Source organism: Orcinus orca, chromosome 19 (assembly GCF_937001465.1).
Source record: "Orcinus orca chromosome 19, mOrcOrc1.1, whole genome shotgun sequence".
Classification (NCBI taxonomy): Eukaryota; Metazoa; Chordata; class Mammalia; order Artiodactyla; family Delphinidae; genus Orcinus; species Orcinus orca.
Genome location: NC_064577.1, coordinates 4,288,822 through 4,313,965, shown reverse-complemented (window position 1 = coordinate 4,313,965; position 25,144 = coordinate 4,288,822). Strand labels below are relative to the sequence as shown.

The following is a 25,144-nucleotide window of genomic DNA, read 5'->3' as shown; positions in this document are numbered from 1 at the left end:
AAGAGTGGCATCGCGTGCTCCTTCCTAGAAACAGTCCCCAAATGCTGGGGTGCGTCAGGGCCATCTGGGAAGCAGGCTGAGATGCGGGTTCTCAGCACCTGCCTCCAGACACCCGGATTCGGGTCTCGGGGAGGCCCAGGAATCTGCGTTTGGTAAGCAGTGGAGGACCTGTGGGTGACCTGTCAGCCACACTCTTGCCGAACGCTGGCTCGGGGTCTGGTACCTTCCGTCTGCACTGGGCAGACGGAAGGGGAGTGATGCTGCAGGGGGGAGAGGGCAGAAACGTTTTCACTAGTGAAACCGTTTGGAGACAGGTCCCACCCCCTCGCTTCAGGACAGCTTTCCCCAGCGTGTGGCCGAGGACACAGCTCTTCCGAGCTGGTGTCTTTCATGGCAACAAAACCCGTGGTGTCACAACCCTAGCCCTCCAGAGGGGACCACCCGGCAGCTCTGAAATCATTCCACTCCGTGTTGGACAAGATCCCCGCGGGTTAAAAGCCAAGCAAAACCCCGACCCCTGTCCTGTGGACACACCCCACGGGGGGCCGGTGTGCTGGGGGACCAGGGAGACGGGGGATCTCTCTCACTGAGCTGTTAGTAGGGAGACAGGGCCACCCCACAGAAGAAGCGCTAGAGAGAGATGAAGTTGTGTCCAGGAAGGCGGTTCTGGGGGTGCTGTTAGGGGGACCCTCCATGGAGAGCAGTTACTCAGGCACACGCAGGCCGCGGAGCGGGGCGAGGGCCAGTTTTAACAAACAAAGCAAGAGAAGAAGTCTCAGCAGAGAAGGCCGGAGTGGCGGCGATCGCTTCCCCTGGGTTAGTGCCCGCATCGCTGTTTGAGCTCGAGTAGAAGTCACGGTGCCGAGCGTGGATTAGGAGGAAGAAAGCCCCGGTACATGCAAGGCAGCCAGGCCTACAACCTACAGAAGGAAAGAGAAGAGGGGAGAGCAGCGTCAGAACCCAAGCCCTCGGGGAGCGGGCAGGGGAGCGGCCGAGGCCTGGCCAGGGCACGGGGCAGGGACCCCTCTTTCCCTGCAGACAAAGAAAGGGACAGCCCCACTCCATTCCAGGCTTTGGCAGCAGAGCAAGCCTGGAAGGGAGCCTGGCACAAAGAGCCTCCCCCAAGCTCACCCCTGGGACATGGCCACAGAATTCTGTACAGAGGTCGACCAGCAGGCCCACTGTCCCTCAGCCTCTGACCATCAAAATCGACGTCTCGGAGTTTTTACTATTTCTGCTCCCTGCATTCTCTTCTTTAGAGTCTGGCCAGAGGGGATCCTGGGGACTCAGACCAGTGATCTGAGTTCTCTCCCCACCACGGATAAGCCATCGGCTGCCAGTGTGTGGACAGAGGCCCTGCCACATGCCATGGGTCTGCTCTCAGCCCAGCGAGAGAAACACGAGCTTGCAGGGCCCTCGCCGGTGGCCATGTGAGCTGCCAGAGCGTCACTTTCGCTTATGGGAATACAACATGCCAAGAAGGGGAAGCTGGAAGCAGAGACAGAACAGGAGGCAGGATGTGCAAAGGGTTAGCTGCAAACAGGCAGAGAATCAAGGAAACAGCAGAAGACACACTATTCCTCCAGGACTGGACAGTTGTTCTTAAAGTCAGGGTGACCGTAACGTCCTTTCCCGTAGTAGCGGCTCCGCCAGCGCCTGGGAGCACCCGCAACCATTTTGCCACGCGTGGGAGGAGCGTGGTCCGGCAGGTGATGGAGATGGGCACCCAGTGTGGACGGGTGGAGGAAGGGCCACAGGAATCAGGGTGGCGGGAGAGCGGGAGATGACAGGCCAGGCCAGCGGATCCGCCACCGCCCCCCCGAAAATAAAAAAAGAAAAGCAACAAGACCGATGGAAAAGAAAAGAGAAAATGAGAATTAGAGGCTTGAGTGTGTAGAGGTAAAAGTCACGAACAGGAAGCTTTGATACAGACTCACTGAGGTATGCTGGCATTCCTTCCTAGAAGGGGCTAAAACTGATCACTTTGGGCAGGAAACAACCCCCATTTGTGACTCAGTGTCCCACATGTGGAATGGGAAGGTGGGGCTCTGTGGCCTTTCGGGAATCCGGAATCACCTTCTCCTGAATACCGCACCACCCCTCAGCCCCTACTCCACGCCCCGTCCCCGGCACAGCCTTCGCTTTTGTGCAGGAGAAAACCAGGGCCCGGTGAGCTAAACGAGTTGCCCAAGGTCTGACAAACCAGATCCTTGTACTTCTTGAGAGTCCAGGAGACGCCCAGGCTCCCACCCAAAACCCAGCTCCCATGACCCCTCTCTTCTGGACACCCTTCCTCAAGCTCCCCGGTGGGCAGTGTGCCCACAGAAGCTGAGTTTCTGCCCGGCACTCAGCACATTGTCGTCATCCCCGTCACCCGTCAAATATTCATTGAGCAACTACTACATCCTGGGAGCGTGCTTAGAGCTGAGAATACAGAGGTGATAAGGCAGCGTCCTGCTCCGAGGGCTTACAGTGTACGTCTGCTTGTCTTTATCCTAATTAAACTATCAGCTCCGTGCGGGTGGAGGCCCGGCCCTGGCCTGTCGCCTCAGTGTGGCACAGCTGTCAGCAACGGTTGGGTAAAACCCACACCTCTGATGGCAACACCTGTTACCCCCTATCTGTATTAGACTCTGACCCATCTTAAGTGCAAAATACTGAATCTAATCTCACATTCTAAGGTACAGCATTCCCTCACCCCAAATCGTCATTCCTCATACTGTCCCTCCAACTGGCCTAAGTTGCCAACTTTGCTGTATTTCTTCAAGTTCTCCTCCCTGCACCCTCTGCTGGGCTGACCCAGCCTGGGCCTCTCGTCACCTGCTGCTCAAAGCCTGGTTTGGTTTACTTTCAAAACGAGCTGGCAAACTAGGTGTAGGTCAAATCTGGCTACAAAAAAGTTGTGACCATTTTAGAGCTGTCAAAAAAAATAAAAAACCAAAACAAAGAACGTGTGACAGAGACCATATGACTTGCAAGCCTAAAATACTTACTATCTGGCTCTTTCTAGAACAAGAGGAGTGCCACTGCCACCACACACTCGGGCAGGTGTGAGATCCGGGGATAGCTTCTCCGGGGGCTACGCTGGGTGTAGGGGTTAAACAGGCTCTCGCCCCCTGCCACCGCCCGACTCCCACCAAGAGAAGCCCCACTTTATCTGTTCTATGTCCTGGGCCTGTGGGAGATGACACTTCTAGAAAGTGCCTTACCCCTTAAAGGTCAAAGCCATGCATCTTGTCCAGGAGGCCAGCCACATGTGACCTGCCTCTCGTTTCTGTACAATCCACAAACTAAGAATGTTTTTTACCTTTCTAAATGATCGGGGGGTGGGGGGTGGGAATCAAAAGAAGACTATTTCATGACCTGTGAAAATTACATGAAATGCAAGTTTCAGCATCCGTAAGTAATGTTTTACCAGAACCAGCCAGCCCGCAAGTTTGTGGGTCTGTGGCCGCCCCTGAACCAAATAGCAGAGCTGGGTCATTGTGACAGAGACTGTACGTGGTGGTGTCGTCGCTTTGCACGCCGCTGGGCACCCTGCAAATCCCAGTGGCAAGGAGCCGTCACTCGAGGTTCCCTCTCGGCCTGCCAAGCTAAACTATTTCCCACGTGGCCCTTGACAATTTTGCCTACCCTCCCGCTCCTAAAAAGCTGTGGAAGCTGGGGCTGGGAACAAGGAAGGACTTGCCCAGATTCCCGCAGAGGCAGGGCAGAGGTCTGTTTTTGAATGTTCTGGAAGACAGAGCCAGAGGGACAAAGAAAAAAGGGAATGAGGCAGAAGACAGGAGTGGAGACCACCCCAGCACGGAGGGCTGCAAAGGATTATGGGATTACACAGAAAGGAGACGGGCTCCCAGTGTCAAAGCAGCACATAGACCCGGGTGGTGCGGTCCCTGCGACAGGTGGCTAATCTGGGGGCTAGAAAGCTCTGTGCTATCTTAAGCAACAGCTGCTCGGCTGGTTTCGGTAAAGCTCTGTCTGGCCCCCTCCCAGGCAGAACCTTCTTTTTTTTTAACCTTTTAACCCAGAAATTTTATTTCTTTTTTTTTAAAATTAATTTTTATTGGAGTATAGTTGCTTTACAATGTTGTGTTCGTTTCTACTGTACAGCAACATGAATCAGCTGTTGTGAACCCAGGCTAACGCTGGGCTGGATAGCAGGCAGAACCTTCTTGTCAGGGCCCAGCCTGGGCCCAGCGTCAGCACTGGGCTGGTGACAGGGATGTGGAGGTTTCCACAGAGGAGAGCGGGAGACGCTGGCCTATGAAAGAGTCTCCTACATAAATGTGATGAGCGGAATCCCGACATCCCTTGGGCGAGGGGACTAGTCACCTCTGGCTAACCAGCTCTGGGGGTTCCCTAGATCCAAGTCTCGGGCAGACAGAGCAGACAGCGCCCTCCAAGACGCCTGGCTGCAGGTTTGGCTCCGAGGGGTACTTACTCGGCAGACTTCCAGAAGTGCCCGGGGTGCGAGAGCCTCCGGTTCAGCTTGGGCAGCTTCTCCAGCATGTCCATCAGCAGCGGGAAGCTGGGCCTCTCCTGCAGGTCGAAGGCCCAGCAGGCGGACAGGATCTCCTGCAAAGCGAGCCAGCATTGGAGGACGTGAGAGCTGGCCGGGAGCGAGGGGGGCGCGGCCGGGGCACTCTGCTGAGGGTCCCTTCCGTGTCCCCGAGCGCCCCCGGCTGGTGGTCGCCTCACTCTCCTGCCGACACTGAGGTGACTGGCCATGGCTGAAGTAGGGCCGTGAAATAACTGCATTTGAGAAGAGCTCTCACACTTCCAGTGAAAATGAAGGGCATGGGCCTCCCTCCCCTCCTTCCTTCCTCGACCTCCCTGGAATAACAGTTACAAAGACGAATGAAAGGTCACAGGAAAGAGATCAGAAATGGGGTCACGGACGTTCGGAATGGAAAGCGGAAGGCAGCGCGTTGACAGGTGAAACGCAAGGTGCTCGGAAGGTGTGCAGGGCTGGCCAGGCTGCAATGGCGGAGGAGCCTGGGGGCGTTCCAGGAATGGAGGCTGGCAGGGACCAGAGGACTGAGTACAGGGCGGCAGTGAGCGTCGACAGAACAGCTGTCCTGACAGTCCCGAGTCGGGGCAAAGCCCTTCTCGCTTTGGCCTTCTGCTGCCTACTCTCCGGATCCACGTGTGCACACAGCACAGCCCTCGGCCTTTCGATTCAGAAGAAGTCCCTGGGAGAAGACAGGCCGGCACGCACAGCCAGGCAGAAGGTGCTCGTGCAACAGGGCAGATGGTGACCCTGCCGGGAAACTCACAGCCTACTTAGCGCCGGGTGCTCCCCCCAGACGTTTCCAATGCTATGCTGCCCAGGTACCTACTGGGGCTACTTATCAACATCTTGGCTGGCATCTGTCTGCTCCGGGCCTATCTGACTCATGAGCGCGTGGTAAACACTGACGGCGCTGAGAACACCGCCCCCCCGGGCTCGCTCATGTGTCACTGTGCCAGGCGGGGGAACTTACAAACTGCAATGCAGAGACGCCAATAATGGTATTCAGTCACGCGAGGGCAGCGACCGTATTGTGATTTGGCATCTTGAAAACAGATTTGCTGTGGAAACCTTGATTTGTCTCGAACGGTCGGGACCAACATTGAGAAAAGATCTGACACGGCAACAACCCCACTGTTTGTGCTTTATGCAGTGAAATTTGTTATTATCTTCTTTCTAGTAAGTAACATACAGGCTTTATTATCTCATCTCATAGTTCAGTCAAAACCATTATCTTTATTTCCTTCCTGTCCTTTTCTTTTAAAGATAATTTTTCTTTTTAAAGGTTAGCAGTGGGGTGGTGAAGGACACAGACCTCCTAGCCGGCAGCAAAGAGGCCTGCCCGCCACCCGTCCGCCTCTGGGTCCCACGTCTCAGGTGAGTGAAGGGCAGCCAGCCGCCTGCCCTCTACCCCACCTTCCTCTCCCAGTGCAGGGGCTTGGGGGGCTACTTACGGTGACTTCCTTCCCCAGGCTGACAGAGGCCAGGACTCGCTTCATTCCCTCTCCGCTTCCAACCTGCCAGATCAGGGCCTCCACAGCTTGGTTCTTCAAGGGCCAGTCTCTGGCTTGCAGCTCATACCAAACGGTCCTGTGGAGACCAGCCACCCACGTGGCCTGAGCTCCCTGGCGGCACGGCTCGGCTCAGCTCAGCTCCCACCCCGGAGGTGCCTGCTGCCCTGACGCCAGGAGCCCGGCTGGAGGACCCAGCATCCCCCTCCTACCTTCCTCACCCGCCAGGCTTCCGGGAACGCCTTGATTCCCTCCCGGGGGGCCCTGTGCTCCCACTGTGGCAGGAAGACTCAGACAGCACGGGCTCTGGCCAGAGATCCCGGTACAACCGTTCAACCTCCGTGGGGTGGCTGCCCATGGCCAAGGTTGTCTGAGGCGTAACAAGAATGCCCAGCCCTGGGCCTGGCACACGCAGGTGCTCAGGAAATGACAGTTAAAGGTCAGGCCAGGAAGAGACCACCCGCGAGGGAAGGATCCCCCAAGAGATTACGGGATGAGGCCGTCACTCAGACCCTCCAAGTCCCCTTGCCCTTCTCGACTTATCTGGATGGGACCTTCTCCGTTAGACCCACCCTGTCCAACCTGGGGGCCACGTGGGGCTACTGAGTAACTGAAATGTGGGGAGGGGAACTGAGGTGTAAAACACACACCAGCTTTTGAAAGCTTTGTGGGGTAGAATTTTAATTTCTTATTTTGATTACATGCTGAAATGATAATATTTTGGCTATATTGAGTTAAATATCTATTGAAACGGATTTCACCGGTTTCTTTTTTTTTTTTTGGCCGTGCCACACTGCATGCAGAATCTTAGTTCCCCGACCAGGGATCTAACCACGCCCCCTGCAGTGGAAGCGCGGAGTCCTCACCACTGGACTGCCAGGGAATTCCCTCTTTTTCTTTTTTAATGTGGCGAAGAGAAAACTCTACACCTCTGGCTCATATTATGTTTCTATATTTCTATGTTGCTATCGGTCAGCACCCCAGCTCTTTGTGGGGCACAGCTGGCAGGACTCCCTATTCTCCCAGAGGGACAGCCCTTGACGAGCTCTGGTGAGCGTCCTCATGGGGCAACAGGTGGGAATGACACCCAGAGTTAAGCATTCTATACGATCAGCTAATTTAGTCCTCATTTAACAGCTCTACCGGGGAGGTACTTTATTCTTCCCATTTTACAGGTGGGGAAACAGAAGGTCAAGGACGTGGTCACTGGCCCAAACAAGTGGCTGATTCAGACTCAAAGCACACCTCCCCCTGCCCCTCCCCCACCCCGTGGCCAGTAGGACCCTCTCTTTGAGCCACACTTGGCCTCAGAGCCTCAGGCGGAGGGGTGCCAGGGGCCTCCTCACCCGAATGCATAGACATCAGCCGCTTTGGAGAAGGGCAGCTGGTCCTCGTCCTTCCCGGGGGTCATCTCCCTCACGATCTCGGGGGCCAGGTAGCACAGCCAGTCGTGTGACAGCTTCAGCTGGTTCTCACGCCTGGAGGCCAAGAGGCCAGGGCAAGGACATGGCCTTCAGTCAGCAGCAAAGAGGCCCGCAGGGCAAACACCCGCCCCAGGGCTGGCGCACCACCCACCATGGCCCAGAAAAGCAGCACACCCATCATGCACTCGCCAGGGCACCTGCGCTCTGGGGGAACGTTACCGAGGAGTGATAACCGGGCTTTTCTAGAAAGCAGGCCGAGAACAGGCATCGGCAGGGAGTGGCACTTGAGGGTGCCGACTCTCTACCCTGGGAGTGTGAAGGGCATCTCCAAGCAGGAGATCAGATCTGCCTGTGGGCCTTACAACCCGGCCTGGGTCTGGCTCTCCAGCCCGGCTGCCGCCCTCCCTCCTGGGGTCCAGATGCTTGGGAAGGAGCCTTTCTCCCCATCCCCACGCCCCCTTCAAGATCTGCGGAACTAGAACCCGACGTTCTTCCTCATAATGGGGACGTGAACCCTGGTCCCCTGCCCAAGTCGGTGAGCATACAGGGAACATGTGAGTGAGGGGACCCAACCACCACGGGGGCCAGCCTGAGACTGATGCACTATGAGTGACCTAAGTGTCACCCAAACCTGATTCTGGACCAGAAACACAAGAGCAGGACCAGAGCAGACCTGGCCTTTCCTACAGGGAGGGCTGCCCCTCAGTGACAGACGGCGAGTGCCCAGACCTCGGCTGGACCTCAGGCCCACCAGCACCGCCCAGTTCCTCCCTAGTCTGTCCAGACGCCCAAGGCCAACGGACCGTCCCTCTCGGACCACGCCTGAGATCCCAAACAGCCCGAAGTCTGTGATGACCACTTTGCCGTTGTCGTAGAAGACGTTCTTGGACTTGAGATCTTTGTGCACGATGCCCTTGGCGTGGAGATAGCCCATTCCCTGGAAGACAGCGAGCCTCACGTCAGGAGCGGAGGGAAGGTGAATGACGAATGACTTAGCTCCTACTCTGGGCCGGGCCCTGAGCGGGACGGGACGCCCTACCCCACCCCCTCATTTAATCTTCACCACCCTGTGCAGTGTAACTGTCTCCTTTTTACAGAGGAGGAAAGCCAGCCTCAGAGATGGGAAGTCACCTGCCCCAGGCCACACTGCAGTTCAGCGGCATTGCTGAGATCTGGCGCCAGGCCAGTCTGCGCTCCTGCTGCGTCAGCGCGCTGCCCAACACCCACCTGCTACTCAGATGAGGCGTGGAAAGGGGGAGGGGTGAGGGGCTGGGGGTCAGGAAGTATATAAAGGTTCCCTGTGATGCTACTCTCTGTGTCAAGTTATAAAAGACCCGAGTGATGTGGGGTCTCTCTCAGGCTTTGCTGGCCTCTCCCCTCAGGCTGGGCAAGGGCTAGGGTTGGGGAACAGAGAGGAATTCCCATAGAGGGAGCCCCTGAGCTCAGGTGGTCCCACTGCCTGTGCTGTGGTAGAAGTCCTGGACTAAAGCTGAAATCCAGCCCAGATTCTAACTCACTGTGGGGCCTTGGACTTGACTTCTAAGCCTCAGTTTCCTCAACCTGCCAAGTGGCAGGTCAGGGCTGGGTGATTTCTAACCAACGCTCTATTTGGACTGAACACTGCCAGGTGCATGGGATGTGGGAGACCTCACGCAGGCATGATCTCATCCAAGGCCAAAGCCAGGATTCCCAGGTCCCCTGCTGCTCTGATGCTCTTGGGAACGGGGAGCGGGGAGGGAGAAGGGGGGGTACTGTACGAGACGCATGACTGAAATGGGCATCCCTGCCGGCTCAGAAAGAGGCACATGTAAGCCCGTCTCCCAATCTCCCACGTCAAGGGTGCTTCACGTGTGAGAACGCCGCCTGGCTTTAAAGGTATCTTGGGGTGAGACGGGGAGAGGTAAAACCAGCAAAGGCCACATTTAGGAAACAGAAGAATGAGCTGTGAGGCCGAAGCGGACAGAACTCAGCCGAGCGCAGAGCTCAGACCGAGTGGGGCGGGAGCGCGTCAGAGAAGAATGCACACGAGGCAGATGCTCTTCTGCAAGAGATGGGAGGGCTCGGGGTGCACCGTGGCCACTTCCCCCAGGCCTGCTGAGAGCTGTCATCCTGTCACGGAGGCCGGGAGTTCCAGGAAAGAGTAACTTGCTCTTTCCCAAAACACCATCCTGAACGTAAAACGATCCTTCTTAAAATTTCTGCCCATTTCCCAAACCAAACCAAGGCACAAGCCTTCTCCAGTGACCAAAGAGAGCCAAGACCCCCATCTTGGGTTGAACAGGGACCAGCTGTGTGACTGAGGATAAGTGCCTGTACCTCTCTGAGCCTTGTTTATAAAATAGGTGTCACAGCCTCAAACGGCCAGAGAGTAGACAGGAAGTGCCCAGGTCTGGAACACAAACCCTCCTTCCTTCCCATACTTTCACAATGCCTCTAGAGTGGCCCCCAAGCCCTCGAACCAAAGGTCAAGCCCCCGTCATTATATTCTGAGCCTCAAAATACCAGAGATGAGTACAAAAGGAAGTGGCTTAGAAGTTCTCAGAAGAAGGGGGATGGGGAAAATAAATAAGCCAGCAGAGTGGAAGCTTCCGGCTCTGCAGCTCTAAAACCTTTGCACAACTTTTCTCTTCTGCCCTGGAATCTTCCAGATGGCTCACTGAACCTAACTCAGCAACCAGACTCCCACAGTGTCCTGACGATAAGGAGAGAGAACAGTTTGGGGGAGGAGGGCCGAGTTGGGCAGAGTGTGGAGCAGGGCCCAGCAGGTTTGGGGCCATCACAGAGTAGGTGTGACGCTCTGCAGCTCCCTCCAACTTCTCTGCAATGAGACAGACTACAAAGGAAGGCGTAAGTGTGATATTTGGGTTTTGGGGGCTGCAAAAGTTTAATGCATTAGTGTAGCCACATGGAAATGTCACGTGGAAATCTTGGTGTTCATAAATGTCACTGAGATTTTTATCTTTTCCTTTCCAACGACGCACACACACACACACACACACACACACAATGGATGCAAGGAGGGAGGGAGAAAAAAGAACAGAAGGCAAGACTAACTAACAACAAGAAAGGGACAAAAACTTGGTGGGAGCTGGTAAGACAAAGCTTTCCCACAAAAACGAGAACCTGGAAAGAGGAAGCCCTATCCAGCACTAATCTAGTTTTTCTCTGGGCTTGTCTGTCGCTAAATAAAGCAACAAATAAGCTTTTCTTTCATTTTTGTTTAATTACTTTTAAAAGATGAAAGGAGGGGCTTCCCTGGTGGCACAGTGGTTGAGAGTCCACCTGCCAGTGCAGGGGACACAGGTTCACGCCCTGGTCTGGGAAGATCCCACATGCCGCGGAGCAACTAAGCCTGTGCACCACAACTACTGAGCCTGCACTCTAGAGCCCGTGAGCCACAACTACTGAGCCTGCATGCCACAACTACTGAAGCCCACACTCCTAGAGCCCGTGCTCCGCAACAAGAGAAGCCACCGCACTGAGAAGCCCGTGCACTGCAACAAAGAGTAGCCCCCGCTCGCCGCAACTAGAGAAAGCCCGTGCGCAGCAATGAAGCCCCAACGTAGCCCAAAATTAATTACTTAATTATTTTTAAAAAAAGGCTGCCTGAGTTGAGCCTGAAGCCCTGTCCTCATGAAACTTGGATGTGGAAACTTTAAGGCAGAACCTCTGTCCCAAACCTTAATCGATTCTAACAGACTCTCACCAAGCGCTGGCCCTGGACCCAACGCTCTCTCCATGGATTATCCCAGTTTACCTTTGCACCAATCCAATGAGGGAGGCGACACTGGCATCTCCATTTCACAGGGGAGGAAGCCAAGGCTCAGAGAGGCTAATCGACCTGCCCGAAGTCACACAGCTGGTGTGACCAAGATTCAAACTCAAGCTATCTGTCTTTAAAACCCACTGAGTTTCTCCAGGGTGTCCAGCTCCCAGCAGACAAGACAGGGACAGAGGGAAGGAGATGGGGGTCCCACCCCTGAGGTGCCCCACCTAAAGGGAACAACAGAGCAGCCACCACCACTACCCTGACATGGTCAGACAGACCGGGGGACAGCCAGGAACTCTGGAACCAGCTGGATGCCCCTTCACCTTAATGATCTCCTGGGCGATCTGCCTGGTCTTGTTGATGTCCACAGATGTCTTGGGGTCCCTCACAAACGAGTGCAACGTCCGTCCCTTGCAGAAGCTGTGAGGAGTGGTGGGTCAGGCAGAGATCTGGGGCCTGTGCAGCCCAACCCAAGCCCCTCTGGAGCCGGGGAGAAGCAGGGGCAGAGCTGTGCCCACCAGCCCCAGGAGGGCTCTCTCTGTCCCCTAGACCCTGGGTGCCTGAATCCTCGTTCTTGACCAGCCTGACGCCCATTCCTGCTGGGGCCTGGCCTGAGTGGGCAAGAACACCGGTTCCCCGAGGCCTAGGGCCCGCCCACCATAGAACAGGAAACTCAGTTCACCAAGCCTCCTGGCAATTCAGAGCAGCCCACCTTTGTGGAAGCTCGAGGCAGGAACACGCCCAGGCAAACTCAGCAGCCGGGGAAGAACCTTTGGCCTTCTCGGGCTATAACCAGGCAGCATCAGGGCTCTGGGCTCACCATAATGATTTTCATGATCGTGTTATTTTCTGATCACAGGGATTTTATTACAATGCGGAGTGTGCAGGAGGGGAGGGGTGGCTGTCAGGCATGTCAGAGTGATTATTAGATAAGGGGCTTGCATGTTGTGGTCCCCACCTGTATCGACTCCTAAAACCCGGAGCGAGGAAGGACCCAGGTAGAATGTGTAGCTTCAGTCCCCTGCTCCAGGGAGAAGCTGACTTAAGCCATCTGGGGAAGGGGCTAGTTTTTAGGAATCATCTCCAAGGAGATAAGATTCTTGGACCCTCAAGGTCTGGAATATCGGCTGACGGTTGCTTTTCTGTGTTCCAGTCCCCTCAGCAGATTCTAAAACACGTTAAATTTTTTGTTAATATTCTTTTATTCTTTTGCTGTATGTATTCCCTTTAAGGAGACTCAGATCTCTCATGGGACTGGGTGGATGAGAGAGAGATGGGAGGATGAATGATGGACGGCACTGAGGCTGGGATCCGGGGGAGCTGAGCTGGCGTAACCACATGCTCCCTGAAGCATCATGGTGTCATGCTTGGGCTGGAATTTTGTCCCCACCCCACCAGGTCCACGTGGTGACCTGATGATCTCACACTGCTTGGGAGTTCTAGTGGGTAGTTATCTCGGATATGCAAGCAAGATGGAAATCATTATTTACTTAGTAAACAAATACAGTTTGTTTGAGGAGAAGGTGTTTTTTCAAAGCACAGGGTCCAACTATAGAGAATGTCATCAGACTATTAATGAGTATTCTTTTGGCTGATGGGATTAAAGTGGTTTTTAGTTTTTTTCTTGACACCACATGTATTCCAAAGATTCGTCACTAACCTCATATTGTTTTTCCTGATTTTAGAAGTAAAGACCCAATAACAACTTTTTCAATGCCATGGGCAAAAATGTTTCAGTTTCACACCCCTCTGGTGCTCAGGGAGCTAATGGTCACTCATCCACTGATGGTGGGAGGGGAAACTGGTGGACACTTTCTGGAGTAGAAACGGACAACGTACATCAAAACGTGACATACGTGCACTCTGACCCAGCCCCGCACACGTACTGCCAGAAGTTCACCAAGGTACGGAAACAGAGATGCTCATGACGACAAAGTGTCCAGCAAAAGAGGGCTGGTTAAATAAATTAGGGGAGGACCAGCGATCGGGTTCCAGAGAGAACCCAGAGCCCAGCTGTGGGACTCGACCCAATTCCACTCCACTTTCAGTGACACCATATTGGTAACTTGAAATCAACTGCGGTGAGAGTGTTTACACCACAGGAATTGACAGATGCCATGTATCAATACTAGAGCTTCCCTCACCACCACCCAAGAGCTGGTTGTTAAAGATTTACCAGCACACCACTGGAGGTTCTGCCACGTGACGTGACGGGAACGCTATGCAGGTATTCAGATTAGACCTCAGACCTGCCCTCCAGCCAACAAGGCAAAGTAACCAGTAGGCTCTTTGGTATGTACTTTTACAAACACATAAATAGTTACAAACCAAATAGATAAATAGTTTAAAAACATGAGCGTATACAAATTTTTTTTTTATTTTAATGGAAGGCGTGATAAGGAACTGTTTACAGCATCCACCTTTGGGGAGAAGCACCCGGTTCGGGTGGGAAGAGACTGGTTTTCACTTTATACTTTTCTGGAACATTTGAATTTTCTCTATCCTTAGGTATTGTTTTACTGATTTATTTATTTAATGGCAATGGGGTTATATGATGGAGAAATTACACCTCATTTTTGGTTTTCTTCTCTGTACCTCTCTAAATGAAAACTTCCATGCCCTCCGGGGTGTCCACACAAATAACAGGGCCCCCAGGGAAAGGGGAAGAGGAGGCGGCCACCCCAGGGAGAGCGGGACCGGGTTACCTGGTGATGATGGCCAGGTGCGGCGGGTTCATGCAGGCCCCCATGAAGAGCACCACGTTCTCGTGCCGCGTCTGCCGGTAGTTCATCACCTCCTTTTTGAACAGCTTCAGGTGGTCCTGGTTGTGGCCGTCCATCTCCAGCAGTCGGATGGCCACCTCGCCGTGCCAGCGGCCGCGGTGCACCCGGCCCCAGCGGCCCTGCCCGATGGGCTCGCCCAGCTCCACCTGCTCGAAGGGGATGTCCCACTCCTGCAGGTACACGCTGGTCTGGCTGGCCTTGCGAGAGATGGGGCCTCGCCAGGGCCGGCGGGAGCTCGGCAGGTCATCCAACTCGTCCTCGTCGTCTTCGACCTCCGACCTGCCGGCCTCGGGCTCCTCAGCCTGGAAGGAGAGGAGGAAGGGATAGAGGGGGGAGGGGACCCGGGGGCAGGTGGGGAGCAGAGGGGCCTGGGTTCAGGAAGCCTGGGCTCTAGTCGCAGCTCTGCGGGGCTTGCTGTGGACAGTAGGCAGGTCACTTCGCACCACACAGCCTCAATGTCCCAATCCACAGACTACGGCACTTGGCCCTTTTTTCCGCTAATGTTCCAAGACCCACCTATGAGTGACGTCTAATCGCTGGGGAAGAGCATTAACATCCCCTGGCATGAAGAACTGGACCGCATTCACCCTTTCTGGCTATGCTTTTGTTTAAACACACAGTTTCTGACTCTCCACTGTGTAAGAATAAATCAGTCTGCTATCTGCTCAAGATCTTTAAGCCACTGCACTGCTCGGTTGACACTGGTTCAAGGGTCAAGGTAGCAATTCTTGGCCCCGGCTACAGTCAGAATCACCTGGGGATCTTTGATAAGTCCACACACCCGGCCCCACCCCGGACAGACCCAAGGAGAGTCTTCCGGGCTGGGGCCCAGGCCTTCTGGCTGGGGGTGAAAACCACGGGAATGAAGAGTTTACGTTAGCCTCAAAAAAACAGCAAAGCAGAAGGAAGCTTGCTTCGTGGCACCCCTCGTTGCTCTCCCTGCCATGTGCACCGCTTGAGTCTGCTGCGGCGGGTGGCGGGTGGGCACCTGAGATGGCCCTCAACAGGGCCCGGTGCCCACATGCTCCCCAGACCCCTGCACGTGCTGAGCCGGGGAGAGAGGAGAGAGATGCCCCGTCGACGGCTGGCGTGTCGCCATCACTCACCTCCACTTCGCGATCCTCCGACACATCTGCTTTGGGCGGGTTCTCAAGCCTAAGAGTAAAACAGCGTTTGTCCAAGAGACCCCGAGGCCGGGCCATTCTGCTCCCAGCTGGGCAGGGGACCCCCTACGTGAGGTCTGAGAAAGGGGCACCAGGCCTGGATCCCTACTTTGACCCACTGGGCTGTGGGAAAGGCAGTCAGGATGCTGTGGAAACACACAGGAGGCCGAGGACCAGACCCCGTTTCCCTTCTCCGGCCTTGGCCTTCTCCAGACTTAATCTGAGGGTGGTAGGGGCCGACGGGTGGGCAGTGACCATCAAGGCCCTTTTGAATCTGACAACCGGTACGGGGCTCTGAGCACACGCACAGGACTTGGAATTCTGCTTGAGAACTGGCTCTGTTGCTCCCTAAGCTGTGTGACTGGTTGCAATTTCTTAACCTCTCTGAGCTGGCTTCCTCATCTGTATGTTGAGGATGACACCTACTTTACACCCGGCTGAGAAATATACAAAAAAATGGGAGACAAGTACTCAGCATGGCCTGACACAGAAAGGGCTCCATAAACAGGGGCCGTATAATTAGGTCTCTCTAACGTTGAGTGCCCTTCGCCGGGCCTTCCTGGGTCACAGACTGCTCCTGCCTCACAGACTGCCCCACCCAATGCTGACTGCACCAACAGGAGGCAACTAAAACCCTATGGCTCAGTTCACTGGATCACAGGGTGAATTAGCCCAAGCAGTGTCCCATCTGGCTGCCCAGGTACATGGCAAGGTCTGGAATGGGAGGGTCAGAGATTTAAAGGTGGAGGTGGGAGGCGGTCAGGGATGTGCGTCCAGCTATAACAAGTCCCCAGGGAGGAGAGAGCGCAGGGCTGCCTACCGGGAACTGTCCGCCTCGGCGAATGGGACTGCCTGAGGAAATGCCGAAATGTCTGGAGGAAACAGAAAACAAACATGAGGCATGAGACCCCCTTCCACTCCCCGGAAGACACAGTGTTTGCGAAGCCAGCACCCGCAGGGCCGAGCGTGCTCCGCCAGCAGCCCCTCGCTGGGCTGCACACGTGCTCCGGGGCCACTTCCCCTGGGCTTTTCCTAAAACAGAACACGGACGCAGCCTCCACGGCCCTCGGTTTTGCCCACACAGCTCTGCCCTGGGAAGGGACTCCAGTGGGGGAGGAGGCTGAGACTTCTCCGTCACCACCATCGCCCCGTGGCCAAACCGCCCCAGGCGAGCAAGTGGTGAAAGCGACAGGGCTGCTCTTTACCGGGTGTGTGGGCCAGACCCTCCTCCACGGCTCCGAGGCAGGGGCTGGTTTCAACACCCCCTGAGAGTGGGGAGACTCTCGGGCCAGCAGAGGCCAAAGGCCGGACTCGCAGGTGGCTCGTTAGTGTCACGTGGTGCCTGGCATAGCTGCCGGGAACTGCTGGTGGGGACCAGGGGCCCCAACCCCTCAGCTTCAGGGTTTGGGTGGCTGGTGGGGCAGCCTCTGGGCAGAGAGCAATGCACGGTCCACACGCCGGGGGCCCCAGGATTGGGCAGCTGGCACTGACCCCTGAGCCTGGGGCCTTCCCAGCTTCAGCACTGAAAGCCCCACATCCAGGGGACACAGGACAGATGGTCACCGCAGTGTGGGGCCAACATGTTACAGGCCAAATGCCCCACGGCTGCTTCTGCCGCTGGCTTCTTTCTGTCCTCTCTGGTCCCTTCTAATCACACTCGGGGAGGCTGGCAGGCCCCGGGCTGCGTGGGCCCCTTGCTCCCCTTTTCAGCAAAAGAAGAGACTGGAGGTGGCAGTGGCTCGAGCTAATCAGGGCCTCTCCCTGTCCTCTAGGACAAATAGCGCCCCCATCAGCCAGCAAACCTCCCTCTGGGCTTTCTCCAAGGCTACCCCTGTAGCTTTCTCAACATCTCTATCATACTTGGAGAGTCTGATAGAGGTCGTGGGCCTTCTTACTAGGGAAATGCACACATGTACGCAACATCCTGTGTACAATTTCTGGGGAATCCTAGACCCGGAAGCCTCTTCTAAGGCTCTTCCAGACACCACTACACTGTGTCTGCAGACTGTCAAGGGCGGCCTGGTGTTTCCACCCAGCCAACGCTGCTCACATGTTTCCACAGAAGATGAACACATGCACGGGGACGGGGGGACATGGGGAGGTGGGGGTCTGGGGAGAAACCGCACCCCAAGTTGGGGGGGAGGCAAAATGTCTCTGAAGCTTCATACTTCTCCTTAAACATTAAGAGTGCATTTTGCATTCTGCTCCAGATATGTCCACGTTTGTTTTAATAGAACTATATTTCCCTTCTCTCCCCCCTGACATATCTTCAGAGCAAGATGGACCCTTCTGGAAGAAGAACCGCACGTTTTCCCCATGCTTTCAGGGGTGCTCCCCTGTACGTCACCCTAGAGCAGTAACCAGGGAGGCTCTTGGAGGGGAACCACAGGAAAAATGGGTGTGAAGCCACAGAGCAGCGCAGGGAGCCTGGCCCTGAGCCCAGCCAGCCTGCACAGCCTGCAAAACCACTGGGGTGGGCCTGTACGAACTAAAAGGGGCTCCCAGTCACTCCCCTCATGGAGCTGGGCTGGGGAACAGAAAAGCCTGCAATAACCAAAATACCAGGACTTCAAGACAGACCTGTTTAATCCAGGAAAAAAAAAAATTAGCTACAGTCTTTGTCTAAAACACACAGAACCTTCATATGGTCGAGTTCAGAATTAAAGTTGCAGATTACGTGTACTATTGCTTGTCACCTCCAGCTAGAGAAATAAGTACTAATTGTATAAACTCCTTAGGGGCAGGAATATGGTCAAATGCAAAGGCTGGCACACAGAAGGTGTACAAAACAATTTCTGTGGAAGGGAATCAACAAGAATGTCTTACTGAAAGTTTTCTTTTTTATAAACTTTCTGCCCTGGAGGCATTTCCAACAACTGCCAGCAGATGGCGCTGTGTGACAAGGCTCTGGAAGGTGAGGCCCGCCCAGTAAGCGAAGGCTGCTGACCTTCCCAAACTGGCATCCCCTTCTTTAAGATCGGGTAGTAGTTTCCCCGCCATTATATAGAGGAAGATATCTTGTCAGATGCTCATAAGACATCAGCAAGAGATCCTCTCCCCTTATTCTGCAGACTGGGTTTCTGCCACCTCCTAGCTGTGTGACCCTGGACAAGTTGCCTGAAGTGTCTGTGCAAGACGAAGGACTGGATGGATGCCAAGGGTCCTCCCAGGAAGGCACTGCTCCTGTGAAGGGCCAGTCTCAAGGCTACTCCCTCTGCCCCCTTGCCCAGCCTCAACACACAGTCAGCTCTCAAAATAGGTGGGTGTGAGACTCAGGTACCTCCAAGGCGCCCAGGGAGAGGGCTGGACAGAGGCGGGTCACGTCGAGGGGCAGTTGGTGGAACCATGCAAAGGACTCACCTGGGAAGATAAACTGCTGTCTATGATGCATATAGTAGGCAGCTTTAAACAGAAGAGCAGGTAAGTCACACACACAACAGCAAATGCAGCAGCAGGAGAGGGGACGGAGGCACGGGCTCGGGGGAGAGGGGCTGGTTATAGGGCTGGGGCAGCCCTTCCCCACCTGCCCTGCCCCAGCTTCCACGGAGGAAGGAGGAGAAGAGCTGGGAGGAAGCGGTTATTAGCAGGAGCCCCCAGGAGTAAAGGCACTTGCACCGGAGGGCTGGGGTTTGGAGACCCAGTCCCAGGGAACACCCTGCTGTAGAGCCCTGGCCAATTCCATTCACCTCCCAGGCCCCCTTCTCCTCTGTGAACTGCGCAGGAGCCCAGGAGGGCAAAATACAACGGGAGATTCTGAAAACACTGAACAGTGCTGGGTGCAGAAGGGAAAAATCCCCCGGCCAGCGTTCACACCTGCAAGTGCTGAGGCTTCGGTCACTAGAAGTCACCATCCAAAACAATAACCTCGCCCAGGGTTAGCCTCGGAGATACACAGAAATGCTCCCCACAATAGAGTGGGTGGACGGTAGGAGGAGGTCCCAGCCCACCTTAACAGCCGGACCAGCCCAGCCCGTGACCAGAGAGAGAGCAGATCCTGGAGAGAGAGGGCTCTGTGCAGGGGACAATGTGAGGCCAGCCTGGGGACATCAGGGAAAGCGGAGAAGCTCTGGCAGACATCACACAAAGGACTTTTTCACTGGCTGTTGTTTTTCAAACAGGCCCTTCCTTTCAGAAAAACCCAAACTAGGACGTTCAGCAGAAGGCCCGGTTTCAGAGCATAACAATGACAGAGCAGAACACGAGAGGAGGGCGATCACGTGGGGCCGTCGCTGGGTCTCTGGGGAGGGAGAGGTGGGCTCGGGACGACACACTCATGTCGGGAGATGTCCAGCCACATGCGTGTTAAGGTGAAGGGGCAGGCAAAAAAGAAGAAGGATTCTTAAAAGTCTCACCATCCCCCAAAAGAAATCCCTGGGACCCTGGGGAGATGGGCCCAGAGAGGCTGCCTGGCCTCCTGCCAGCTGCCCCAGCCAGGGCTCCCCTGGCACAGGGAGAGCTGTGCCTCTGTCCTCCCCAGCCTGGAGCCCCAGGGGCCAGTGACAGGTGGGGCCTGGCCTGGCACTCCACGGGCTGAAGCTGGCAGTGGGCCTGGCTGGGTCCGGAGCAAACTAGAATATCCCAGCCGCCCTCCTCCCCTGAGCTGCCACCTGAAACACACCGAGGGCCAAGACCAACTGCAAGGGGCCTCCTGGGAGGCCAGGGCCGGAGTTCAATCCCGGACGGGTGAGTGGGCTTTGCTCTGCTCCTGGGGGAGGTGGGACACCCCAGGCCTGGCCGGGCGGCGGGGTCCCTGTCCCTCTAGAGCCGGGGCAGCCGGGGCCATGGTCAGAGGTCAGCTCTGCTCTGGCACGCACTCCCCGGTGGACTCTGTGGCCTCATCCATGCAAGGGGGATAGCCTAACCCCAGCCTCACACGGTCTCTCGTTTTATGGAAAAGGGAACCAAAGCACACCTTTAAGCAGCTTGTCCAGACCACAGAGCAGGTAAGCCACAGAGCCCCGGATTCCCTCGCCCCAGCCTTCTGGGCCTGCCCCAGCCCCCCGTGCTGCCTGTCCTGCTTCCTGGGAGCTCAGAAGCCCCGAGTGAGCGAACAACGCCCAGGAGAAGCCACTCCATGCATGGGAGGGCAGCGTTGGGATCAGGTCAAGGACCCAGGCTTGGGGCTTCCCTGGTGGCGCAGTGGTTAAGAATCCGCCTGCCAGTGCAGGGGTCACGGGTTCGAGCCCTGGTCCGGGAAGATCCCACATGCCGCGGAGCAGCTAAGCCCGTGCGTCACAACTACTGAGCCTGTGCTCCAGAGCCCGCAAGCCACAACTACTGAGCCTGTGCTCTAGAGCCCGCGAGCCACAACTACTGAACTGGCGCGCCTGGAGCCCGTGCTCCGCACCCAGAGAAGCCACCGCAATGAGAAGCCGGCACACCGCAACAAAGAGTAGCACCGCAACTAGAGAAAGCCTGCGCGCAGCAACGAAGACACAACACAGCCAAAAATAAATAAATTAAGTAAATTTAAAAAAGAAAAAAACCCAGGCTTTACATCAGACTTGGCTTTGATCCCACCTCTGCAGCTTATATGCTGTACGGCTCAGGGCAAGCCACTTGCTCCCTCTGAACCTGCGTCCCCATCTGTAAAATGGGTGCAATCACAGCAAGTTTAAATACGGGGATGCTCTTGAGCTCGGCACAGAGCCTGGCTCCCAGCAAGTGCTCTTAGTGGCGGCAGTGTTTGACCTTGAGCCTGCCGGGGTGTGCAGAGAAGGGACATGCAACCCCACCCCTGAGGCCCGAGAAAGCCCCAAGGTGTGGTACCTGGGAAGTTGAACCTGCCGTCCCTCTGGCCGGGCGAGGGGTTGGGGGGCGTGGTGGCACTGGGTGGGTTGGACGACGTCGGGAAGGGCGCTGGCGAGGAGGGTGTGGAAGACGTGGTGGAGGATGGGTTGCTGCTGGAGTCCAGGTGGTTCATGGCCAGAGGATGCTCCTGCGGGACCAGAGACACAGGCAGTGGCAGGGACCACCCAGCCCCGCCTGCCCCCCACCCCTCCCCACCTAAAACGGAGGAGGTCAGCCAGGGCGTCCTGGCGTTTTATGGGTCTAATATTTGAGGGGAGAACGGAACAGGGAGATGCGCACCTCAATGTCCATCCCCTGGAGGGCTCCTCTCATCTTTCTTATTTCAGCTCAAGCGTCCTTTCCTCCCCGAAGTCCTTCCCCAGTCCTGGCCGGGGCGTGCTCCCCCCTTTATCCCCCCATGGCTCCCAGCACCCTCCATCAGGGCACTTGAACTACGGTTTGTCAGCTGCAGGCGTCTTGGGCGGTTTTCTGAAGACTCTCTCCACCACGCTGTGTGTGTCCCCCGAGAGCAAGGACCACACCTGCTCGTCATACACCCAGGGCCTGGCTCTGCTCTTTTAACGAGTTAAATTCAGCCTCTGACAAGCCTTCATTTAGTGGGTGGTAACAGTGGGCGCCTAATAAGTGCTCCCTCCACTCAGCAGGGGGACCTGCCGGCTAGGACATTCAGTGGCGTGGGCCCTAGCAAGGCCAGAGGGCCACCTGAGGGAGGGCTACTGGGGGGACTGAGTCTACATCAAGGGGGGACCCTGGGCCTGACCAGTGTTTCCCAGACCACACACCAATTCCTCAGGGGGGTGGGGAGGGATTCCTGGTCAAAAAAGTTGGGGCCAAGCTGGGTTAAATGCTACGCTCAACCGGTTTCTCCTCTGCAGGCCCTCAAGGCTCTGGGATGCACGGTAGACTCTGGAATCCACCAAAGCCATGCAGTGGGCTTCGCTGTCCAGCGACCACCCACACTGCCTATTGCCAAGCTAAAGCGGGGAGGGGGCTGCAACCACTGGCCCTCACTCTGTCCGCTCACATGTCAAGGCCAGACCCTCCATCCCAGTCAGGCCAGGCCAGCCAGGGCAGGGGGCTAGCTTGAGGCAGGTTGAATCCCAGCCCCGACTCAGCAGCTGCGTGACCTTGGATGAATCAACCCACCCTTCTGAGCCACACGGTGCACTGTCTACACAGCAGGGGCATCAGCTGCTGCCTCACGGGGTTGTATTCGCTCAGCATTCAATACAAACGTTTCCTCGCTGCCTGTTGTGTGCCAACCGCCAAGGCAGGCGTCAGGGGCCCGACGGGAGCACAACCCCACGGGCCTGCCCCCCACAGCACCCATGCACCCTGGGCCTGCCTCTCATTCACGGGGGACCCCGTGCTCAATTTCCTCGTCTGTAAAATGGAGGTGATATCAAATTCCCTGGCGGTCCGGTGGTTAGGGCTCTGCGCTTTCACCGTCGAGGGTGCAGGTTCGATCCCTGGTCGGGGAACTAGGATCCCGTAAGCCGTGTGGTGCGGCCGAAGAAAGAAAAATAATGGAGGTGATATCAGCACGTGACTTTTAGAACTACTGTGGGGATCAAATGAGGTATCAATGGAAAAAGTTCCCGACTCAGTGTAAGTACTCAGGAAATGGTGGCTCAAAATAGGGGAGGGCAGGTATGGGCACATAACTAAGATTTGGACACAAATGTGAAATCTACGAAATGGCTAAATATGGGATCCCTAAAGGCCTCCCTCTGGCCACACACCCCGGGTTGCAGTATCATGCTCCCCTGCTGGCCCTCCACATTGGGGGTGCTTCACAGAAAGGAACCCTGGGTGAGGGTTCGCCTCACATTATACCTTTTTGGTCAGTGCTTTGGGGAGGGTTCCGAAATGGGGTTCAGCTGCTCTGTCCACCGGATTGTTGATGTCCGAGGGGACAGATTCTGTCCTCCGAAGCCTGGGTACTGTTTAAAAAGAGGGGCGTGGTAACCATCAGCAGGAAACAGGTTCAAGAAAGATGCACCCCAAATCCAGAAGGGGGAAGCGCAGGACACTCACGCGGAAGGAAGGATATTCTACAGGCGGGGGCTTCTTTTGTACACTTGTTGTGACACTTCAACCTGGTAACGAAGGCAGGGTCAGTGCACGAAAGCCACACGGGACCCCGGGACACACGCAGGGGCTCGGAAGCACTGCCTGGAAGTTTTGTGCAACACTCAACCATGACTGCCTCAGCTCCCACAAATGTCTCAACAAACATGAGCTTAAGCGTGTAGAACATCTGATGTTAATAGTACTAGCAGCTACTATCTGTTGCGTACGACCGTGTTCCTGCTATCACCTGCCCAATCTTCACGTCAAAGCACGTTTGATTACACCCATTTTAACTTGCTGTGGGTCACACAGCGATTTCTCTTTTCTAAACAAAAGGACACCCTCTACCCGTGTTCAGAAAGCTTGAGACAAGTCTGAACTTAAAAGAGATGAATTAGAAGGAAAATGTTTCCATTACCAAAGGGTCCCAGGGAAGCAAGGGGCAGCCCCTCCTGCTACATTCCTACACAGGCCACGTGGTCTGAGGACCAGAGTGGCAGAAGTGGAAAGAGCTGGATTCTTGGTTTGGTTCTGCCGGCTGAACCCCCTCTTGGGGTTCTCGTTGATCAAATGGGCTGATGGCTGGGGCTCTACCAACTTCACTGCAATTGCAGGAGAGCCTGGGGCTCAGAGGTTATCCTGTGCTCTCCGCATGAAAGGTATTACTTGAAAGGGTGCTGGAGGTCCCCAATTTAAAGCCAAATGGCCAGGAGCCACAAAAGACCTAGACTGGTGAGAAAGGTCTGGCATCTCCTTTGCGTTTTCCTGATGACTCTCCTAACCACAATTTATCCAATTGACACACATGAGACCCATCACCTACAGTCTGGCAGGAGCCCAAATGCTTTAACTATACACACTAGCTCAGATTCTTGGAGCAATCCTGATGGATAGAGAGACCTGGAATCATCTTCCCAGATGTATACCTGACAAAAATGAGGCCCAGAAAGGGCAAGCACCTTGCCCCAGGTCACACAGCAACACAGGGGCGAAGTAGACTGGGAGCAGACTCCAGGTCCATCCTCTATAAGGTGAGGGCAGCCAGACAGCAGGGGACAGACTCTGCTCACCCTACATTGTTCACTATCCTTGCTTTTCTTTCCTACCAGAAACCACAACAGTAGGAAAAAATGTTGAATTTGTATAGAATCTACATTCTCCCCTCACTGTCTTCTGGAAGTACCATGAGCCACTTCTCTGTTTCTACCATTCCCTGTCCCCATTTCCCCATTCCTTGTGTGCTAACACGTAAGGCTAAACTTCAGAACTCCTTACAGTTTCCAGAACAGTCCTGCCATTCCTCTCTGCCTTTGTACAAGATGCTCTCTTGGCCTGGAATTCTCTTTCCTCCTTAGTCTACCTGGTAAACTTCTATTCATCCTTCAGAGCCCACCTCAAATATTCCCTTCTTCTAAGAGTGCTGTGTCTGATGCTCCCTTAATCTTCCTAGAGAGGGCTGATCACTCCCTGGTGTGCTGAGATTATGAATAGGTTTAGGAACTCTCAAAGGAGTTCCTTTGAACTCCGACTTGACCTAAGGCCAAGAATCAGGTAGCAAGGCTATTACTAAACTAAAAGTACGGAGTCGGCTCCCCTCTGCCACCCCTGCCCCGCCCCGCCCATCACCTGCAATGCTTGCACTTCACTCCGAACATCATGCTCTTCTGGCACACGTGGCAGACCTGCGACAGCCAGGACTTGGTGGAAAACCTGTAGGGGGTGGACACACAGAAATGCTCAGAGGGGCCAGGATGGAGAAGGGTCCACAAAGCCGCAGAGAGACCAGGAGACTTGGTTCCATCCCAGAGCCCCGGGCACCCTCTCGCAGGCAGGGCAGGGACACCCAGGGGCCACTGCTTCCCCCAGGCATTCAGATTTCTTAGTCACGAAGTCTTCATTGCCAAAGTCCCAAAGCTGGTGTGGTCACCGACGCCAGCTCTCTGGCAGGCAATGTGGCAAAAGCAATCAAAATCCTAAGTGCGCACACAGAGCGATTCCAGTGCCAGGAATTCATCCAACAGATGCTCCCACGGGTGTCAAACGACGTACTGAAAAGGTTACTCACTGTAGCATGTTTGTGGCAGAAAAGACGAGAAACAA

At 55.4% G+C, this 25,144-nt stretch overlaps 1 protein-coding gene and 1 long non-coding RNA gene across 4 annotated transcripts in view; one reads left to right on the top strand and one right to left on the bottom strand.

The window, feature by feature from the left end:
* The window catches only part of KSR1 (kinase suppressor of ras 1), a 150,798-nt gene that overhangs the window by 3,416 nt on the left and 122,238 nt on the right, over window positions 1-25,144 (bottom strand). Inside the window, exons 7-20 of one of the 3 annotated variants that reach the window (XM_049702453.1) lie at window positions 24,671-24,754; window positions 23,009-23,070; window positions 22,808-22,914; window positions 20,930-21,098; window positions 18,521-18,562; window positions 15,981-16,032; window positions 15,104-15,152; window positions 13,920-14,299; window positions 11,538-11,634; window positions 8,249-8,382; window positions 7,368-7,499; window positions 5,965-6,100; window positions 4,442-4,575; window positions 1,576-1,656 (exon numbers count right to left, since the gene is read on the bottom strand). In XM_049702453.1, the coding sequence (XP_049558410.1) occupies window positions 1,576-1,656; window positions 4,442-4,575; window positions 5,965-6,100; window positions 7,368-7,499; window positions 8,249-8,382; window positions 11,538-11,634; window positions 13,920-14,299; window positions 15,104-15,152; window positions 15,981-16,032; window positions 18,521-18,562; window positions 20,930-21,098; window positions 22,808-22,914; window positions 23,009-23,070; window positions 24,671-24,754 (1,659 nt within the window). The remainder of the gene's footprint in view (window positions 1-1,575; window positions 1,657-4,441; window positions 4,576-5,964; window positions 6,101-7,367; window positions 7,500-8,248; window positions 8,383-11,537; window positions 11,635-13,919; window positions 14,300-15,103; window positions 15,153-15,980; window positions 16,033-18,520; window positions 18,563-20,929; window positions 21,099-22,807; window positions 22,915-23,008; window positions 23,071-24,670; window positions 24,755-25,144) is intronic. The other 2 variants (XM_049702454.1, XM_049702452.1) reach the window with 2 other exon arrangements.
* LOC117200414 (uncharacterized) lies at window positions 8,706-13,567 on the top strand. The gene is made up of 2 exons (XR_004481977.2): window positions 8,706-10,292; window positions 12,900-13,567. It is a non-coding gene; the product is annotated as an uncharacterized LOC117200414 (long non-coding RNA).